This window comes from Primulina eburnea, chromosome 9, assembly GCF_022965805.1.
Source record: "Primulina eburnea isolate SZY01 chromosome 9, ASM2296580v1, whole genome shotgun sequence".
Classification (NCBI taxonomy): Eukaryota; Viridiplantae; Streptophyta; class Magnoliopsida; order Lamiales; family Gesneriaceae; genus Primulina; species Primulina eburnea.
In genome coordinates, this window is record NC_133109.1 from 1760596 (window position 1) to 1778279 (window position 17684).

At 37.7% G+C, this 17684-nt stretch overlaps 3 protein-coding genes across 3 annotated transcripts; 1 reads left to right on the top strand and 2 right to left on the bottom strand.

Annotated features, from left to right (window-relative positions):
• Positions 1–1392: 1392 nt before the first annotated feature.
• LOC140841054 (actin-depolymerizing factor 7-like) lies at positions 1393–3077 on the top strand. Its single transcript, XM_073208220.1, has 3 exons — positions 1393–1560; positions 2420–2679; positions 2749–3077. The coding sequence occupies exons 1-3, from the start codon at positions 1558–1560 to the stop codon at positions 2897–2899; spliced, it is 414 nt and encodes a 137-aa protein (XP_073064321.1). The 5' UTR covers positions 1393–1557; the 3' UTR covers positions 2900–3077.
• Positions 3078–3740: 663 nt separating this feature from the next.
• Positions 3741–8142, bottom strand: LOC140841052 (uncharacterized). Its single transcript, XM_073208218.1, has 6 exons — positions 7934–8142; positions 6748–7307; positions 6094–6286; positions 5558–5622; positions 5109–5319; positions 3741–4275 (listed from the first exon to the last, which is right to left on the bottom strand). The coding sequence occupies exons 1-6, from the start codon at positions 8090–8092 to the stop codon at positions 3907–3909; spliced, it is 1557 nt and encodes a 518-aa protein (XP_073064319.1). The 5' UTR covers positions 8093–8142; the 3' UTR covers positions 3741–3906.
• A 741-nt stretch (positions 8143–8883) lies between these two features.
• Positions 8884–12756, bottom strand: LOC140841053 (uncharacterized). Its single transcript, XM_073208219.1, has 6 exons — positions 12481–12756; positions 11729–12288; positions 11244–11436; positions 10843–10907; positions 10535–10745; positions 8884–9455 (listed from the first exon to the last, which is right to left on the bottom strand). The coding sequence occupies exons 1-6, from the start codon at positions 12637–12639 to the stop codon at positions 9090–9092; spliced, it is 1554 nt and encodes a 517-aa protein (XP_073064320.1). The 5' UTR covers positions 12640–12756; the 3' UTR covers positions 8884–9089.
• Positions 12757–17684: the final 4928 nt, after the last annotated feature.

Here is a 17684-nt window from a genome sequence, read left to right on the forward strand (position 1 = left end):
TTTAGGCATGATTTGAATACATTTTTTAGCTTTCTCCTCTCACCTATAAATAGTCCATCATTCCTAGCCTCACACCCTAAAATTTAAAACCTAGAGCTGCAAGTTTCGAAAATTCCAACTGCATATTCTAGGCAAAATTTTGCTTGAAAATCGTCCAAGTGTTAGGCTAGACCGTGAGCCGAAGTGCCGTCCTAGCAAGGATCAAGAAGCAATCCGAGTTGAGCACGGTTCGAACTTTCTCGTTTCTTTCAAGAAATACGGTAAGTGGGCTTGTTTTAAAGTTTGATTTTCGGTTATGCATTTTTTTTTGAAAATTCGGTAGAGTGCAAATTCTTCTTCTACACCATTCTTGATACGATTATCGTATGATGTGTGTGGGTACTGTGAGGATTCGACTGGATATGTATGAGAATCCCAATATGACAAGTTTATGGCCCTCACACAGTTGAATTGCAACCGTTATATGACATCACCCTTTAGAGGAATAAAATTAGGAATTGATATCATTAAACCATGTAAAGTAGAGGAATCTCAGTGTCTGGCCAATGTTATTCATGTGATATAAGTCATATTTTACGTGGTATGTGTTTCAAAATATATGCATGTTGTTATGTTGTGCTCGAACGGCCTCACTTGCTGAGTGATGACCATATAATCACCCCTTACTAACCCTTCCCAGATAAGTCGGAAAAACAGATTGAAGAGGAAGAGTCAGACCAGTTTTGGGGTTAGTGACTTTTGAGATTATTATTTTAAGTTTAATTTAAATATCAACATTTTCGCATTTAATTATGTCTTTTTCAGTTATTTTGTGGTAAAGACAATGTTATTTTTTTTTTTTTTTTTGGAAATTATGATATAAACTGGTTTCGATTTACACTGTACTACGATGCTTGTTGTTTTTGGTTGGAGTAGGTCTCTTGTGACTTGTGAGACGGTCTCACGAATCTTTATATGTGAAGCAAGTCAACTCTGCCTTCACAATAAAAAGTAATACTCTTAGCATAAAAACAATATTTTTTCATGGATGATCCAAATAGAGATCCATCTCACAAAATACGACCCGTGAGACCGTCTTACACAAGTTTTTACCTTTTGGTTGTGTGATTGCTAAAAAACTTCAGTGTCGACTGACCACGATCTCGAGGCGTGACAGATGTTGTTTACTAGTGTTGATCTATATATATATATATATATATATATAATTTGATCTGTTTATCATGATTTTTCCGGGATAAAAGTTTGTTAAAGAATAAGAAGATTTTATATATATATAGGAGATCTATTTATCATGATTTTTCCTGGGAAAAAGTTTGGTAAAGAATAAGGAGATCATGAAGCGAAGATGAAAAGTTGCAAGACAAATATCGACACTTAATTCTCTCTTAGTCACCGCGTTTGTCTCTTGTTTGGAAACTCACCACGCTAATTTCCAATTTTCGTCAAATTTCAAGAATCCATGCGACTTTTTCCATTCATTCCCTTTCTTCTTTTTTCTCATAGTTATAATACTAATAATAATTTTGCAGGTCTCTTTCTCCTTGATAGGAAGCCAAAATGGTAACCCCTCTGGTCTTTTCTCTTTGATTTCGAATGCATACTTTTACTAGTTTGACATATTGTTAGTTGCAAAATTTTCCTACGTACATTTTATAAATTCTTTTCACTATTCTTTTTTTTTTTCTTGGCTATTCTTTGAGACGTACGTTCCATGTTGGTTTTTTGATTGATGGAATAGAACAATTTGATATATTTTTCTTTAAATGAGAAGATTTTGAGAGGAGTTGGGTAAAATTTACAAGTTAAATTTAAGTTTTGTTGGGTTTGACCCAACTTTATCTCAAGCCCAATAACCCAAAGTCATTTCTTTAAAGTGTTGTCTACTAGGTTGTTATGTCTTATATCTGAATACTGATTGTTCCTTGGCAACTAAACATGAGTTTGGGACAGAGACAGTAGCGTGAAATTGTGAGCTGTACTCCTCATTCTTCTTTTGCCTGTAGTGCTCTTTGCTTGGTACATGTGAGTTCTTCTCTTCTTTTTTTCCTCTCTAATCCTCAAGTGATATACGAGAGCGTATGAGAGATTGAAATTACCCTCGGTTCCTTGTGTTATCTCGATCAGTGTCGTTTTCAGCATGGTTAAGTTTGCCTACTGTGTGTAGTGAGATGTGTGCTTAGGGGCTATTTGCTTAGTGTGGAGTTGATTATCAGTAATGGGGGGTTTGATCGAGAAACCTTTGTGGTCTTCGTCTTGGTTTATTGCGTATTTGAAAAGGTCAAAATCAGTTCGTCTGAGTCTCGTTTTATCATAACATATAGTATTGTTTTGTTTCTAGTTTTGGTGACAAGGCATGAGATGGCCGATGGACACCTAACAAGTTTTATTAAAATGTCTCAGAAAGATAATATCTTTGTAGGCAAATGCTGCGTCTGGGACGGCGGTGCACGACGTCTGTAAGCTAAATTTCTTGGAATTAAAAGTAAAGAGAAATTACCGTTTCAGAGTCTTCAAGATCGAGGGGCAGCAGGTGGTCGTGGAGAAGCTCGGAAGCCCCGGGGACAGCTACGAAGATTTCATCGCATCTCTCCCGTCCGACGAGTGCCGCTATGCTGTCTTCGATTTCGACTTCATCACCAATGAAAATTGCCAGAAGAGCAAGATTTACTTCATCGCTTGGTATGAATAAACGGGCGCTCTAGTCGTCCTCATAACTTTAAATTCATATGGACTCTGTTGGGATTTCAGGTCGCCGGAGACGTCGAAAGTGAGAATGAAGATGGTGTACGCAAGCTCCAAGGACAGATTCAAGAGGGAACTGGACGGGATCCAGGTTGAGTTGCAGGCAACAGATCCAAGTGAGATGAGCTTCAATATCATCAAAGCACTAACTTACTGAATGCAACATTATGTGCCTTAATTCCCTTGAGTACCTTATGTTTTTCAAATTCTTCAATAAATTTTTCATTTGGTAGATATAATTTTGATTTACAGTGGATTGATGACATATGGTCCGTTATGGATTTCCCAAGTGTGGCACATTAATGATAAATGCCTAGTCTTGGAATGATATACAAGGTGTTTGCATTAAAATTTTGGACTCATAATTGAATGACATTTATTTCATTATCTTTATCTTGGAAATACAATCAAAGCCCTACATTGAAAAATCAAGAAGAAGATCATTAATTAATATAACAGAATGATATCTCCATTAATATGAGGTATTTTAGGTGAAGTCCAAAAGCAAATCTACGAGATCTTAAGTTCAAAGTGGACCATATCATATCATAGTGCAGATACGTGACTTCCATGTCATAACAAGTGGTATCAGAACCATGTTTTAGATCGAACAATGTGGGTGAAATCTTGAGATACTTAAACGATTGAGGTGAACGCTCTCATGTCATAACATGGCTTTCATGTCATAACAAATAAAAATATTCATGTTAATAGATGAAAACTAGACTTTAATAAATTTATAGGAGTGATATTCTAAACAAAACAACTTATATATCCAATTAAAATTGAAATATTCTCAATTTTTAAGTATATGGATTAAAATATCTCTTTATATTTTTAACAAAAAAATATACAAAAATCAGTCAGTCAATTGAGAAAATCGTTTATTTATCATAAGTTATATGTTCCACAAGTTATTTAAATTTAATCCGACTATTATCTAACATAATTATTTATTTAAACTACTTGTATTACTTACTTAAAGTTTGTAATAAACATATATAAATTACGAAACGGTAAACACTGCAGCAAACAATTGCCTAGACAAATGAAAAAAGAAATTGATATAATTAAACCAACCAAAAATCCCCTCATTTTTTTTTTTAGATAATTTCGGAAAATGGCTCATGCAGAAACAAAAAGCCCAAATCTGAGTTAGGGTTCCTAGTTTTTTCCCATGTTGCCTGATCTCTCCCTGTACTCTTTCTCCAAAGCCTCCACTTTCTTCATCGACTCATCTTTTCGTCGAAGAAAAGACTGAAACGACACCGGATCATAAGGTGGATCCATTGCGCATGGATTCGTATAGACAAACCCTTCAACCATAGATTCATCCAAGCATTTCTTCCGCAACCCTTCTGCGGGGCAAGCGATCGATTCGGAACACATTTCGACAGCTCCTTCAGGCACCGTGGGCTTGTATGTTAACAGCTTAGCATACTGATTCAACACATGAAACATGTAATCGTAAACGTAATCCATCTTCAGGCCTTGTTGGATAAAGATGCTTCCCGCCTTATCAATTGCCTCTGCCTGTTTATCAAATCAATCCATTAGGGAATTACCTACCATTGTGGCAGAAGGATTTTGTAATTTTAATCATTTATTCAGAAATAATTGAATTAAATTGTCTATGAATGTCTAGTGATCTTTAAAATTTACCAATAATTTGCACTTTCAATCACAGTTCCACACAGTTTTGGTTTTTTATTTTTAGGAATTGAACTAGATCAATGAGTCATCAAATTTTAACAAGAATTCAAGTTTGGGAAAGCAACTTTATTAGCCCACTAATTTTGGTACACTCATGTTGGACCGAGCGCTTGACGCTTTACCAAAAGCTATAACTGGTGGAAATGGTGCAATCAAATCTTTTAAACTGCACAGCAGTTCAAGCACCACGATTCGATCGCTCTACAAAGCAGAGGCAATTATTGCACCCAACAATATCCCTCCCAATAATTGCACTCCTTGAAATCATTGGGAATCGAACCCGTGACCTTGACTCTGATACCAATTGTAGGACCGAGCGTTTGCCGCTTTGCCAAAACTATAGCTAGTAGTAATGGTGCAACTCAAATCTTTTAAACCGCCCAGCAGTTCAAGCAACACGGTTCGATCGCTCTATCAAGCAAGGACAATTATTGCACCCAACAAATAAGCATTCAAAACTTTGTTTTGGTGTATAAGCTTTTAATTTTTGTCTTAATTTGGTCCTATCGCTAACGTGGTGTCAGAAACTTTTGCAATTTCCAGTAGTATTTTCCGACTCTATGTCAACACTCCAATGTAATAAAAATAAATACGAACTTCAAATTTGTAATATTGTGAATATTTGAAGAATCAAGTAAAGAAAAGAAAATGACCTGTTGCTGATGAGTATTTCCCCAATCAACAGCAAATTTAATAGATGCGCACATGTCGTAGTCTTTGATCGGCCAGTAATGTTGCAATGGCATCAAGCTTCTTGAGAAGAACTCGAAGTAGTGAGGATTTACCAATAACGCCATGGAGTCGCATGCCATTATGTATTTCTCACTCACTGACCAACCAACTCCTTCGACATACACTTTGTACCTAAATAACTCGATTCAACCAACATAAATTTACTTATTTACATAAAAATAAAATTTCACTAATGTTTGTATTATATTTCTTGAATTAATATAAACAATAAAATTCATTATACATATATATTTATAAAAATAAATAATTGATATTATTATATTATTCTAAGAGTAGGTCTGTGAGATGAGTCAACCCTACCGATATTCATAATAAAAAGTAATACTCTTAAATAAACTAGCTATCCCACCTGTGAGTGCATTGGGTGCTCAAGTCTGAGTGCTTGAAACCTTGTCTTTCTTCGCGTTTCCAATCCTGCAAAAACATAATTATAGAATATACATTAGTTTTAAAACAAAAATATAGATTGACCTTATTTTTAAAAACAATAAATTATCCAACTTTAGGACTTTAATAATACTCCTAGTCAAAAGTTATTTACTAAAAATAATTAATTTAATAAAACATTAAGAAAATCATATTTCATCTTGAAATTTTTTAGTTTTAAGATTATTATATAAAGCTTGAAATCTCATTAGTCACTATTTTTTTGTCTCCAAAAACATATATATTAAAATATTAATTTCCAATTACCTCTTTTCGGCCATAATCTCATTATTTTTAAAAGAAAACAAATAAAAACTTCAAAATCAACTTTGATCACTCTAACATCATTTTGACCTAAATATTACGCATAAAATTTTATTTTATATTAAATTTAATCTGTGTGTATGTATGAATTGCTTGCCAATATTTACTAGTTTAAATTAATTTGTGACGACATACGTGGGCGTAAACACGAGCATTCCAATCTTGTTTTGGTGAAACATTACATCTGAGCAAATCTTTTCTTCTTGGATTAACTGTCGGATTTCCCTTCCAATAAGCATATGGTTCCTTCTCCATCCAGCTTGTCCTCTTATTCCCTTCTGCTATACCCTTGGATAATGTCTCCCATGGTTTTATATTAATCTCTGGCCTAAATAATGAAAAACACATGCATTAATCAAGGACGACGGAATCATAAATTTTCAATAAATCAGAAAGTTATATGTTATGTTAAGTATTGTTTCAGCCGATGACTTCTAGTCCATCTAACACCAAGATCCAAAGTTTGAGACGAGGTCTCAAGTTCGATAGTACGTATATATATAATATGTATATCTTTATTGAATGATAGCTAATACTAAGCTAGATTCAACCACTGTACACTTATGTGCGTACTAAATAAGTATATAACCTATGGTTAACAGAATACCACTTGAAACTTAATTCTTTTGTGTTTTCTCATCAACTTCATGCGCAATTATTGTATTTTCTTTAGTTTTTAATCTTTTATGCGGAATTGATATCATGATAATCTTGTTTCAAGACATATCTGCACTAAATTTTTTGGATTAATTGTCTCTGACTCGAAAATTAATGATTGGAAACACGTACCATCCCCAGAATGACCAATCTGGAAACAAAATCTGCACCGAGTCCTTGTTGCCACAGTATCGAAACGAAGCTGGATTGTTATTCAAACCCTTCCTAAGACTTGGCGTATCGGAGCAATCGAACATCAACTCCAAATCAGGCACTCTGCCAGGATATCTCCTCAGCAACTGCAGGATACCCCATATAGTAAAAACGTCCCTACTTTGAAACACTTCTCGGAGCTTTTCCACGTAAACTCTCCCTTCCAATATCACCAGTCGAAAATGGGCCATTGGACGAGCATTCATCACCATCTCTTTTGTAATTCCTGTCTCCCTCCACGCCCATAAGTCTTCGTAAATCCAACGGAAGTAATCTGGGCACGTTTCCGACGGTGTGGGAGATGACTTGTTGCCATTTTCGGGTAAGAATTTAGTCGAGGTAAAGTAATTTGCGGGACAGGTCCGAGATAGGTTGCCTAGTGAACAATTCAACGGGAGATATCGTAAAGTTTTGGGAGCTGACTCGCTGCTTTCAGGAGTTTCAGGATTATTAATTTGTCGGGAGTTTCCAGCTATCATCTACAAGAAGAGAAGAAAAACCAAATAAATATAATTATCTCGGTAGGGTTTGTAAGAACTTTAAATTTTTATTCAGATTCGATTAGCTCGAGACTCGGAATCATTTGATGTATCCGATGAATTGAATCTACTATTTCAATTTGTTGCTTGTTTGAATTGAGTTGCATGGATACGCTAAATCTGGAAAATAGTTTTTTTTTTGTCAACTAACATGTTCGACTTTAGGTTTTGGTTACTCAATTTTAATTTTCAGTTTTTTTGGTTAAATTATAAACGTGACACCGAAAAATACTGACGTGACATTAAAAAATACTCATGTGAAACTAGAAAATGATGACAAAGCATAGAAAAATAATGATGTGACATAAAAAATATTGAATTATTAGATGTCACGTCAACGATTACACTATAATAACTTAAAAGTAAAACCTGATGTGTCCCAAAACAAAATTTTGAAAACTTAATAGACGAACAAGCGAAAGTTGAACAAGTAAAAAAAAAAAATCATTTTCCCTAAAAAGGCACAAAAGAGGAGTTTTGTTTTTCGTTGTTCTAAAAGGGTTGCTGAATATCGTGAGTTCAAAATCTGAAAACCCAATAATTTATTGATTAAAAACTAGACTTACATTAGCAGAAGAATCTTTGTAGTCGCGAGTACAGATGAAGAGGCCGAGAGCAAGAACAAGCAAGAAGACAGCGGTCACCGAAGTCTTCAACAATGGCCGCCGGATAATCGCCTCCATACCTCTTACCAAGTCCGACACTTCGCCGCAAAAGAATCCCATATCAAGAAACTTGTTTCCCTGGAACTTTAAGGTCGTTTTATGAGTGTGAATTAATTCATTTGAGCTTGTTAAATAAAATCAGCCATTAAGAGTAAATAGGAGTTTTATACATATTTTTACTCATGGTATTTTGGAGAAGTCACGCATGCAAGGAAAATGCATACGAGGAATTAAGAGGAAGATAAATGTGTGACTGTGTGGGTTTAATCTCGTGGTGCCTTTTCTTAGAAAAATTACACCCGCAAGCTTGTTCTTTTTGAGGATGCATATCTATACACTGGTGTGTATGAAACTCTAATTCGATCGAGGAAAACTTATGCATAAAAGTTTAAAATTCTTTTGATCGAGAGGAGTCGATCACGCATATCACGATAAGTTATCGAGGTAAATTTTTCTTAGAATCGGCCTCGCAAAAAAAAAATTTGACTCTTGTTTTTCTATGAACTATGACCATACATGTAGTTAAATTAATGAAAAACATCTAGAATTTTGTTGGATAATATTTGCTATTAGTCAAATTGTAAATAGGGGAATATTTTTTTTGGTCAATTATTCTATTTTGGATTTTGATCCACTCATTAAATTTTCGTTTTGGTGCACTTTTTAGTTTCCTACTATTTTTTATCCGATTATTGACGTGATGCTATTATATCATGTTAGCAATTTTCGGTACCACTTCAGCATATTCTGGCACAAGATAAGTATTTTTCGATGTTACGCCGGTATTCCTATAATTTAAGAATTAAAACCAGAGAAAATCAAAGTCTGTGTACAAAAACCAAAATTTGAATGCTTAATGCACCAAAAATAAGACAAGTTGGTGGATAAAAAAATTTATTTATTCTAAAAAAAATACATGGCGCGACAACTTTGCAGCAAACGCGTGCCTAGCCAAACGAAAAAAATTGATAATTCTTTAATCCCCTCGTATTTTCGAGAAATAGGGAAAATTAATGGCTCAGGTAAAAATCAAAGAACTCAAATCTGAAATAGGGTTCTAATGTTTTCCCATAATTTGCCTCTCCCGATACTGTTTCTCCAAAGCCTCCACTTTCTTAGTCTCCTCATCCTTCCTCCGAAGAAAGGACTGAAACGATGCCGGATCATACGGTGGAGCCATCGTGCATGGATTTGAATCGACAAACCCTCCAACCATAGATTCATCCAAGTATTCCTTAGGCAACCCTTGTGCAGGGCAAGAGATGGATTCAGAGCAGATTTCGACAGCTCCTTCGGGCACCGTGGGCTTGTATGTTAACAGCGTAGCATACTGATTCAACACATGAAACATGTAATCGTAAACATAATCCATCTTCAGGTCTTGTCGGATGAAGCTGCTTCCTGCCTTACCAATGGCCTCTGCCTGTTTTTATCAAATCAATGCATTAGGGAATTACCTTTGTGGCAGAAGGATTTTGTAGATAATTTATCCAGATAGAATTCATGTGCGTTACTCGGATTTGGATCCTCTACAGTACTGAAAACACAGTATTTGGTGCCGTGCACTTTTTACATGAGATGATCACGTGATCATCTTATGGACATCTCATGATGAGATGAATTTAAAAAGTTGTCAAATTAAACGAGATGATAATGTGATGATCATCTCCTATAAAAAGTGCACATCACTTGGTGATGTGTTTTCATAAAGTAGAGGATCCAAATCCGCGTTACTCTAATGATAGATCTAAGAGTGGGTCTCATGTGAGACCGTCTCACGGATACTAATATGTGAGACGGGTCAACCCCAGGGGCGGAGGGACACTTTAGTTCAAGCCCGGGTGTTCTAAAAAATTTTTAAAAATTTTATATGTAATTTTTTTTATAATTTTGGATAAATTTGATATTAGCCCGGGTAGATAATTTAAAATATTAAAAGATTTTAGAGTTTAAAATTCTAGCCCAGGTATAATCGAATTCCTGGCTCCGCCCCTGGTCAACCCTACCCATATTCACAATAAAAAGTAATACTCTTAGCATAAAAAATTACATTTTTTCATGGATAACTCAAATAAGAGTTCCGTCTCACAAATTCGACCCGTAAAACCGTCTCAAACAAGTTTTTACCTATATTCTAAAGATCCAAAATTGATTTGGACATCCGTATTCATAAAAATATATGGACCCCACATCACCAATTTAGAATCGAATCCTTAGACGTAATACGAGGATACTAACAATTGATTTGTGTCTCCCTGCAAGGGCGTACGCATAACTCATAAGCCCGACCATGGTTCCAAAACTGAATTTAATAGGTTTTGAAACCAATGGAGTTGGTTCGAATTGAAAGTGGAAATGAAATAGATGTAAAAGCCAAAAAAAAAAAAGTCAGAAGTTATTGTACCAAATCCAAAATTTGACTATTCAGTAGACCAAAACCCAAAACGAAAAAATTCAGTAGACGAATTATTTTCCGGATGTGAATATGAATAATCAAATTACCTGTCGCTTATGAGTATTTCCCCAGTCAACAGCAAACTTAACAGACGGGCACATGTCGTAGTCTTTAATCGGCCAGTAATGTCGCAATGGCATCAAACTTCTTGTGAAGAAATCGTAGTAGTGAGGCTTTACCAGTAATGTCATGGAATCACAAGCCATTATGTATTTCTCACTCACTGACCAACCAACTCCTTCCACATAGATTTTGTACCTATGGTAAATAAATAAATAATAATGTAAATTTTTTAAAATATATAATTTTTTTGAATATATATATTATATAACATGAAGGCTATTAGATATCCTACCTGTGAGTGCATTGGGTGCTCAAGTCTGAGTGCCTGAAACCTTGTCTTTCTTCACGTCCCCAATCCTGTGGATTTATTTCAAGTTTCATTAATATTAGCAATTTAATAATCGTTTTGCTCGTGGTACGTAGAACTTGAATCAAACGTTGGATGAAACAAATATTATAATCAACTAATGACTCATCATCGTTCACAGAAAACATATTAAAATATAATATATCATGAAAATGTCACGTTAATTAAGACAAAATAGTTAAATCTTACTGAAACAAAACTAATTATCCCACTTCAATAACTATCCTAACTAATGAATATTTATAATAAGTCTAATTATCAGTATAAATCTAAGAGCCAGATATGGCGTGCCACGGTTTACTGGTTAAATGAACAGTGACACACACCTGAGCATAAACACGAGCATTCCACTCTTGCTCTTGTGAAACATTACATTTGAGCAAATCATTCCTTTTTGGATTAACTGCTGGATTTCCCTTCCAGTGAGCATATGGCTCCTTCTCCATCCAGCTTCTCCCTTTACTCCCTTCTGTTATATCCTTGGATATTGCCTCCCATGGTTTTATATTAATCTCCGGCCTAAATAATGAAAAAATAATGTCGCCATTTAATTTATCTGCGTATAAACCCGCGTGACCACGAACGGAACCAGAATTTTTAAATAAATCTGAAAGTTATATGATATGATATATATATGTATATGATATATTATTTCACATGTACTTCATCATTCAATGATAATTAATAATAATTAATGAGATTCAATATGATGATATGCAACTTATTTTAACATTTTTTTTGGCGTAGAGATTTTATTGGCGTTGAAAAATTATAATAACGATGAAATTTGATATTATGTGAAAACAAGTACCATCCCCAGAAAGACCAATCTGGAAACACAATCTCCACCGAGGAGTCATCGCCACAGTATCGAAACAAAGCTGGATTGTTATTCAAAGCCTTCCTAATACTCGGCCTGTCGGAACAATCGAACATCAACTCCAAATCAGGCACTTTCCCGGGATACCTCCTCAGCAACTGCAGGATACCCCATAGAGTAAAAGTGTCCCGACTTTGAAACGCTTTTCGATACGTTTCGACGTAAACTTTCCCGTTCGATATCACCAGTCGAAAATCGGCCATTGGACGAGCATTCATCACCATGTCTTTAGTAATTCCCGTCTCCCGCCATCCCAATAAGTCTTCGTGGATCCAACGGAAGTGATCCGGGCACGTAGGGGACGGTATGGGAGACGAGTTGTTGTTATTTCCGGCTAAGAATGTCGTCGAGGGATAGTAATTTGTGGGACATGTTCCCGATAGGTTGCCTAGTAAACAATTCAATGGGAAATATTGGAAAGTTTTCGGAGTGGACTCGCTGTTTTCGGGAGTTATAGGAGTAATGTTTTGTCGGGAATTTCCGGCTATCATCTGCAGCAGGGGAAGAAACAATAAAATCTTTATTCAGTTTTATATGGGAACGATTAATGAAATATATTCCTTTAAATCATGTAAAAGGGTGGCCGATCCTAAGTTCAAATCCTGAAAAAACCCAATTTTTATTTCCAGAAAAAATAAAGGGAAGAAAACCTCAATTATTTATTGCCTAAAAACTGGACTTACATTAAAAGAAGAATCTATGTAGTCGCGAGTGCAGATGAAGAGGCCCAGAGCAAGAACAATCAAGAAGGCAGCGGTAAGCGAAGTCTTCGTTACCGGGCGCCGGATCATCGCCTCCATGTCCTTAACCAAGTCCGATTCTTCGCTGCAAAAATTTGCCATTTCAAGAAACTTGTTTCCCTGAAATTCTAATAAGGTCGTCGTTCTATTCGTAAATCAATTCATTTGACTATTCGAGCTTGTTCAAACAAAAGTACCCATCAAAACTAAAATGAGGAGCGAATATATATATATATATATATATATATATATATATATATATATATATATATATATATATATATATATATATATATATATATGTAAGGAACATGCATACAAGGAATTAAGAATTAAGAATAAGAGAAACGTGTGGGAGGGTGGGTTTAATCTCGTGATGCCTTTTTCTTAATCTCGTGATGCAATTTTTCTTAAATTCACCCAGCGGATCGATAGCTGATTGGTGTGTGAGACTCGAAATCGAGGGAAATTACACAAAAAATGTAATAAAAAACATTGTTTGAGAGGAGTCGATTACCCATTCTCGGTCGGGTATGAACCATGACAAGTTTAGTCTTACTGTAAAATTTATTAAAAGAATCTGTAATTTAATGTTAGGGATTTGCCTTTTTGTCAAATTGTACAAAGCTAGCGTGCCAAACCTAATCTAGATTACGAGAACTTAAAAAATATTAACCAGTCATAGAAAAAAAGGGAAAACAATTACATATTAGCTAGAAGGTATAAAATAATGCAAAAGTGTGTCATGTAAATTGCAATTAAATCCCCACATCTAAACTTGGGTTTGTTTGTTTACACTTTGTAATCCACAAAATATTTCTTGACTATTTGGGCCCACATGTATTTTATCGGAAGAAAATCGATGCAAAACATTGAAAGTATGATACTGAAATATGATATTTAAGCAATAACTGTTTCAGAATTAGTAGTTGTAAAACTCGAAAAATTTCCAAACTCTGATATTTATGTACTCGAAACTTTGTACTAGATTATAAAAATGGTAGTTAATAATTATCAAAATTATATAAAGTTGTATGAGATAATTAAATATTAAGATACAAACTATCCAAAGAGCCCGAAAATAAAGATATCCCCATAGTCTTACAATTTTTTAGTGTTATAATATATAGTATAGGTCTCTTGTGAGACGGTCTCACAAATTTTTATCTGTGAGACGGGTCAATACTATCGATATTCACAATAAAAAGTAATATTTTTTCATGCATGACCCAAATAAGAGATCCGTCTCACAAAATATGACCCGTGAGACCGTCTCGCACAAGTTTTTGCCTAATATATATACACACACATATGCCAAAATTCTTCAAGATTCATGATTTAAGATAAATGAGACAATTATCTTGATGATTTCAAAATCTCCATGCGTGTCTATATATATATTTGAATTATTAATAGATCTAGGGGAAGGGATAAATAATTTTATCAAGTTAGGTAGGATAGGAACATAATGAATAAAATTCGAATTATACATGTACATTCATATATAAATCGAGATCCATTTATATGAATGTATACTTCAAAATGAGGAAATTTGAGTATCAAGAATCAAAATTGACTTATCAAGCACATAAAGAAATCAAAAACTCCTACCCAAGAAGATCAAAACTTCAAGAAGATCAAAAATAAAATAACTGAGTGCAACTTATGAAAAAATCCAAAATTTCATTGGAAAAATTAGGGTGCATGGATATTAAGAGTTTACTCCAGAGTAAAACATCTATTAGATGTTGAAATTTGGGCAATGAAATTTGGAAATCTGTGTTTTCAAAATGTGGAATTTTCGCAATTCCTATCTGATGTCCCAAGGGAACCCGGGCCCCGGATACAGACCCTGACCCGAGAGGTCCTCAAACTTGGGCAAGATTAGAGCAGGGAGAAAATATCAAAATGCAATTACTTTCATTAAACCGGGGTGAAAAACGGGATTCCGGATCTTCAGACGCCCGGCAAGTTGTGCACTCAGTTATCTAAAGAATTCCCAATGAACTACTTGGCGAGCCACCGCCCAGTGAATAATTAGCCAATACCCGGGGTAAAAACTTCCCGGTCCGAAAAGTACCTCCGAAGCACCCGGGTGGAAGATATCCGGGGAAGAGACACGTTCTGACTACCACGTCTTCCGGACATCACGGAGCCCATCCTCCCACACTCCATGACCAAGTCCACTCCCAGTACATGGCTCACCACTTTGCAACGTGGCCCATGATCTCAAGTCATGGACCACCATCCGAACTTTACGGGCAAGTTATCCACCAGCTTCATCTATAAGTACCCTCCGTTGGTGTTTCACAGAGGTATCAACTCTTTTTGGAATACTCACAAGCACTCACAAATATTCTTACTCCCTCTAAGTTTTCCTTTGCGTACATTACTGACTTGAGCGTCGGAGTGGATACGCCGGAACAACTTCCGGCGCTTCCCTAACATTCTGTGTTTTCAGGGTTATTACTCAAATCATCCCGGGCACTGTCCTCCAGGTGACAGGGAACTCAACCACCCCGGACCATCAGTAACTTGCAAGAACATCCGCGCATATATCCAAACACTTGACTTGGCAAATCGCCCACCCGGCTATTACCCGATTTGCCCGGTTGACATCATTGGCGCCGTCTGTGGGAAACTGTAGCTGAAGACGTAGATATGGTTACCACTCGTAAAACTACGGGGAACCACTCTGGTCCTCAAAATCCGGAAGGAGGTCAAGAAAATTCGTTGCCCAGTCACCTCCCAGAGGAGTTGGCTCAGTTGATAGCTGCTGCGGTCCAAAAAGCCCTCGCCGAAAGGGGCCTACCTGAACCCAGTCATTCAAAGGAAAATGAGGCAATGGGAGAGTCTCCTCTTGAAAAAGAAAGAGACCGAGAAGAGAATTCCCAGGCATTTTCCAAAGCTCCTACCTTTTCTTTGGTCCAGGAGCTAGAAGATTTAAAGAAGAAAGTGAAAGAGTTGGAAGCTAAAGCAGGGTCATCTCAGGTTTCAGCCCCGGATGCTTCCCAGGGATGCCCTTTCTCCCTGGAGATTGTGAGTGAGCCCCTCCCAGCTCATTTCAAAGCTACCAAAATACGGGAGTATGATGGAAACTCAGACCCTGACGAGCATCTCACCCGGTTTGAGAATATGGCCATGTTACATTGCTACTCTGACAAAATCAAGTGCAAGGTGTTCCTCACCACCTTAGTGGACTCCGCCCAGAGGTGGTTTGAAAAGTTGAAACCCCGGAGCATACAATCTTTTGCAGGTTTCAGAGACACTTTCTTGCACCATTTTAGCAGCAGCAAGAGGTATAAGAAGACTGCCTTTAGCTTATTCGAGGTAAAGCAATCAGGTGATGAATCTCTTCGGGCGTACATTCGCCGGTTCAATAAAGCATCCCTGGAGGTGCCGGCTTGTGCTCCTGAAACCAAAACTACAGCGTTCACTCAGGGACTCAAGGAGGGAGATTTTTTCAGGTCTTTGGTGAAAAAGCAGCCCGGGAATTTTGAGGATCTGCTGTCCCGAGCAGAAAAGTACATAAACATGGAGGAAGCGCAACGGCAGAAGAGGGAGTCCACCCGTCGAGAAAGAAATGATCGAGTCGGGAAAGCTGAGGACAACGCCCGGGGAAATAATCTCGGGCGTTTCTCTAGATACGCCCCCATGAAGCCGCGCAGGGATGAAGGAGTCCATCTTTGCAGCGGTGATCAGGGACCCAAATTATATCGGTCACCTCCAACCCTGCCACACGCTCCCAAGATGTGCTCCTATCATGGAGAATGTGCTCACAGCACAAGTGAGTGCAGACGACTGAAACGGGCCCCTTCCTAGTCGGGCCCCGGGGAGCAGACACAGTTAACAAAGAAGCCCCGGGGGCTCCCGTGGGTAAATAAAGATGCAGGGTACAAACCGGGGGATAAAGGCCAGGTCAGACAAGAAAAAAAAGATAATATCGGTCAAACGTCTCGTGGTCGGGAAAACAGGGACGGAGGAGGGTCGCCCACCCTTGGGGTGATTAAAATGATCTCGGGGGGATCAACGGATGGAGATTCCAACCGGGCCAGGAAAGCACATTCCCGACAAGAGAGTTTTGGAGTGGAGGATGTAGGGAGGGATGAGGGGCCGGTGATCAGTTTTGGTCCCCGGGATCTGCAGGGAGTCAGCCTCCCACACAATGATGCCCTGGTCATCCAAGCGAAGGTGGCAAATTATGACATCCGCCGGATTTTCATCGATTCAGGAAGCTCGGTGAACATTATTTTCCAGGAGGTCTTGGATCAGATGGACTTGGAGGGCTACCAGTTGCAGCCAGTGGAAACGGCATTATTCGGATTTGCTGGCCACACAGTTTACCCCCGGGGGGAAATCACCTTGCCCCTCACAATAGGAGCTGAGGAGCTCAGGAAGACGGTGATGACGGTTTTCACGGTGGTAAGTGCTCCTACCTCTTACAATATCATTTTAGGCAGGCCGGCTATGAACGCTCTCCGAGCTGTAGCCTCGGCTTACCATCAGAAGTTAAAGTTCCCGGTGGGGAACAGAGTTGGAGAAGTAAGGGGAGATCAGCCCTCTTCCCGCAAGTGCTATGCGGAAACCGTCAAAGTTGAAAATAAAAGAGCCCGACGAAGTGGAGAGAGTAGGAGACCAGGGAAGGAGGAGGTGCACTCTATCCAACAGGTATACATGGTGGAAGGGGAGGAGCAGGAGGAAGTAAGCATTTTACCCGGGAAGCCCTTGAAAACAACAAAGATAGCCCGGGATCTTGAGCCAGTGACCCGGGCTCAATTACTACAGTGCCTAGCAAAGAATGCGGATATCTTCGCATGGTCCTCATCAGAATTGATAGGAATCTCCCCCCACGTAGCAGAGCACAAGTTAAATATCATCCCGGGTTCTCGGGCAGTAAAGCAGAGGAAGAGACACTTCGGTCCCGAGAAGGATAAAGTAATTGCCGATCAAGTGGGGGAACTATTGAGGGCCGGGCAGATTAGAGAAATCCAGTTTCCCACCTGGCTATCCAATGTAGTCTTGGTACCCAAATCAGCTGGCAAATGGAGGATGTGTGTTGACTTCAGGGATCTAAACAAAGCCTGCCCAAAAGACTGCTATCCCCTACCCCGGATTGATCAACTGGTGGATTCGACATCGGGGTATGA